Source organism: Seriola lalandi, unplaced genomic scaffold, assembly GCF_002814215.2.
Source record: "Seriola lalandi dorsalis isolate HSWRI2012SDOR001 ecotype SW California unplaced genomic scaffold, Sedor1 jcf7180002054990, whole genome shotgun sequence".
NCBI lineage: Eukaryota > Metazoa > Chordata > Actinopteri > Carangiformes > Carangidae > Seriola > Seriola lalandi.
The window spans coordinates 18671-22399 of record NW_019525539.1 but is presented as its reverse complement, the minus strand read 5'-3'; the positions used below and the strand labels follow the sequence as shown (position 1 = coordinate 22399).

General features: G+C 46.6%; 1 protein-coding gene across 2 annotated transcripts in view; it reads right to left on the bottom strand.

The window, feature by feature from the left end:
• LOC111647402 (zinc finger MIZ domain-containing protein 2-like) overlaps positions 1-3729 on the bottom strand; it is a 13574-nt gene that overhangs the window by 3694 nt on the left and 6151 nt on the right. Inside the window, exons 3-10 of one of the 2 annotated variants that reach the window (XM_023397001.2) lie at positions 3561-3675; positions 3236-3444; positions 2355-2511; positions 1906-2148; positions 1416-1575; positions 1178-1296; positions 855-944; positions 49-238 (exon numbers count right to left, since the gene is read on the bottom strand). In XM_023397001.2, the coding sequence (XP_023252769.1) occupies positions 49-238; positions 855-944; positions 1178-1296; positions 1416-1575; positions 1906-2148; positions 2355-2511; positions 3236-3444; positions 3561-3675 (1283 nt within the window). The remainder of the gene's footprint in view (positions 1-48; positions 239-854; positions 945-1177; positions 1297-1415; positions 1576-1905; positions 2149-2354; positions 2512-3235; positions 3445-3560; positions 3676-3729) is intronic. The other variant, XM_087171374.1, reaches the window with a different exon arrangement.

The window sequence follows — 3729 nt, the reverse complement described above, 5'->3', positions numbered from 1 at the left end:
GTGTGTGTGTGTGTGTGTGTGTGTGTGTGTGTGTGTGTGTGTGTGTACCTGTGGGAGGGGGCGGCGGCAGGCTGGCCATGTTGGGTTTGATGTCAGGCAGGAAGGAAGAGGGCGTTGGCTTGACGTCACTGTTTCCAGGCGACATGTAGGGCGGGGCCATGGAGCTGCTCGGGGTGATGGGAGGGGTCGGATTACCGGGCACCGGAGAGGAAGGGTAACCTGGCAACCCTCGACCAGGCTGAGAGAGAGAGAGCGACAGAGTGTTTAATTGTTCATTATAACTGGAGGGAAAGACGTAGTTACATTGGTTCATGCGATCAGTGGATCTCTAGACTCGAGCCTGTAAACACTGATTATTGATTGATATTGATTGTTGTGAAATAACTCGATCCAGATCCTGGAGCTCCTGATCCAGAACTCTGATCTTAATGAGCTCCAGATATTGATCAGCTGTGTTCAAAGAGCTGCGATCAGCTGATCAGTTCTCTGCTGAACTAAAGTTCCCTGACGGTCGGACTGATCTTTGAATATAAAAATTCACCTGAAAAGATAAAAGGTCCGATGAGAGATTTGTTGGAATTGGGGCTTAACGAGTCTATTATATATTGTACATTATATAAGTTCATTTATCGAGTTTTGTTTTTTAACTAAATGAAAAACAACAAAGAGCTCAGCACAACGTCGGTCGACACAATCAGCATTAATACTAACGAGAGTTAGAAAGACATGGCGAAGAAAAACAAAGGAATAAATAATAATGAAAACATTAAAACACACTTTCACTGGATTCATCAAACTCAAATCAAGCTGCTCCGAAACAGACACAAGAAAATGTCTCAAGAATTTCTCCTCACCCCAGACGGCTGGTTGAAGGAGCTGTAGACGCCGCCGCCTGATGTCAGAGCGTTTAGACCTCCAGCGCCCTGACCGTTAAACTGGTCCTGCTGCAGACGACATGTTCAGCTGGATCAGTTACACACACTCACACACACTCACACTCACACACACACATACACACACTCACACACACTCACACTCACACACACACATACTCACACACACATACACACACACACACACACACTCGCACACGCACATACACACAAGCACGCACACACACACACACACACACACACACACACATACACACTTGATTTGATTAATTATCATTATTCACCTTGTAGTACTGTGAGTTGGGGGGGCCAGAGGGGGGGTACTGTGGGAGGGGCATTTTATGGCTCTGATAGGAGGGGGAGGAGCCCGAGCGCTGGGGGGCGGGGCCTGGACCACCAGGACCTGCAGAGAAACAGGGAGAGAAGATCCTTAAACATCACGTCTCTGTCAACACCGACACTTTTCTGTCTGTTTTACTTTATATCCCCTGAACACTGAATGCAGCACAGGTCTGGTCTCACCTGGGTGGTACTGCATGTTGGGTCCAGAGTACGGACCCGGCCCGGCGTGACCGCCTCCACCTGAACCCGCCATCGAGCCACCGGCGCCACCGGGGCCCGACATCACGTTGACACTGGAGCCGACGGGAACGCCGTACTGCTGAGACATTCCTGGGAAAGACTGAGGGACGAGCGGAGGACAAGAAATTATTCATTTAACTTTATTTATGTTGAAATAATTGAGTTATTAATTTGAATAAGTGACAGTTACATATAAACTGCACCTGCTTTATGATTAATCAATCTAAATCACATAAATCAATACTGACTTTATTGATGAGTTATTTTAATAACCATGATTGTAATATTCTAATTTACATCAGTGACATGATGTAGAACGACTCTGATGTAATGATCCAGATTTAACTCTGCTGTAACCATGGTAATCAGATTAGATGCAGATTAAACCTGGTGTAATCTGATTAGTGTAATCAGATCTCCTGACTCTCACCTCAGAGTTGTAGGGCCGTTTGAGGCCCTGCGGGGGCCTCAGGTGGCCCTGCTGTGGTCCAGGACCATAGTTTGGGTGCTGAGGGACCCTCTGTGGGCCCCCTCCAGGTCCATACATGGGGCCCATTGAGGGGGGACCCCTGGTGGGGCCTGGACCGGGGCCCATACCTCCAGGAGCCATGCCGGGGGGGCCGCGGGGGCTGGAGTGGGCCATGAACTGGTTGTTGTATGCTGGACCCCCCATCTGGGAAAAACACACACAAACAGCAAAGACTCTCAACACGTTGACCATCAGTGACATCACAGTGACATCACAGTCACTTCCTGGTTGAACCTCAGAGTCACTGACGGTATAAACTGAACTGTGTTTATCTTCCATGTTAAAACTGAAGTTGGTTGAAAAAAAGCTGAGTCACGTTTCTGAAGTGCAGGTGAAGAGACCACCCTCACCTGTCCGTAGTTCATCTCCTGGTTTTGTTTCTCCTGGATGGCTGCGACGGTTGCCGTGGCGGTAGCGGTTGCCGTGGCAGCAGCAGCAGCGACGGCTGCGGCGGCAGCCTGAGTGAAGTCAGCAGAACCTCTGGAGCCGCCAGGGTTAGACGGGTAACTGCACACACACACGTGACGGCCATGTTTTATTATAGTTCGTGTGTGTGTGTGTGTGTGTGTGTGTGTGTGTGTGTGTGTGTGTGTGTGTGTCTGTGTGTGTGTGTGTGTGTCTGTGTCTTTATTGATTGGAAATTGATCACTTTTGTCTTTTTTTTGTTTTTTCTGTTGCAATAAATTCTGAAGAATATAAAATAAAAGTAAGTCACCACTGGATTTATTCATCTGTGTTATAATAATAATAATAATAATAATAATAATAATAAAACTTTATCTGCATGGCTCAAAGTGCTTTACAACAAAGACATTACATGAAGCAACTGCTTCACAGGAAAAAGACAGAAATATAAAATGAGATAGAAATAAAACACATTTGATAATAAGATAAATAAATTGAATAATTATAAAATATAAATAAATAAAAACAACTAAAATCAGATATATAGCATAAAATCTAGTAAGAAATTGAGTCAAAAACGTGTAATAAGTTGTAATAACCTTGTAATAACTGTAATAAACAAATGAAATTCTGTATCAGTTTCTTTTAAATCTTTTTCTCTTTATTTGTTTAAGTGTAATTTCCAACTACAGAGAAATTTCTTTTACTTTTGAAAGTGTTATTTAATAAACGTCTTACTTTGTTGCTTCTAAGAAAACTTTATTTCTGCCTCTGTTCAGTAGAAATGTAATAAATCTATAAATGTAATATAAAGCAGCTGTCTCACCTCCCTGTGTACCCCCCCGGTCCTCCAGCGTAGCCGCCGGGCGTCCGGCCGTACATGCCCTGGTTCATGTAGCCCTTGCTGGGCTCTCCGTAGCCCTGCTGACCCATGTAGCCGCCGGGCCCACCGGCCATGCCTGGACCTCCGGGGCCCTGCATCATCGGCCCCCCTCCTGGGTTGGCCCCGGGCCCCATCACCCCTCCACCCAGACCCTGACAGACACAGAAACACACTTCACATCCCAGGTCCTCCACACCACACGCCTAAATACTTCCTGTGTGACATCATCATCATCTTCGTCATAATTATCAGTGTGGTGATGTCATACCTGGCTGGCCGAGGGATTGGTCACTCCCCAGACGGTGGTTACCACGGAGAGGGATCCTGTGGGCTGATTGGTGGGCTGCTGCCAGCTGGAGGGGTCATAGGGGTACGAGCCCTCACTGAGGACACACAGAGGCTCCAGTCATCATCTCACTTCCTCATCACCTGAGTCT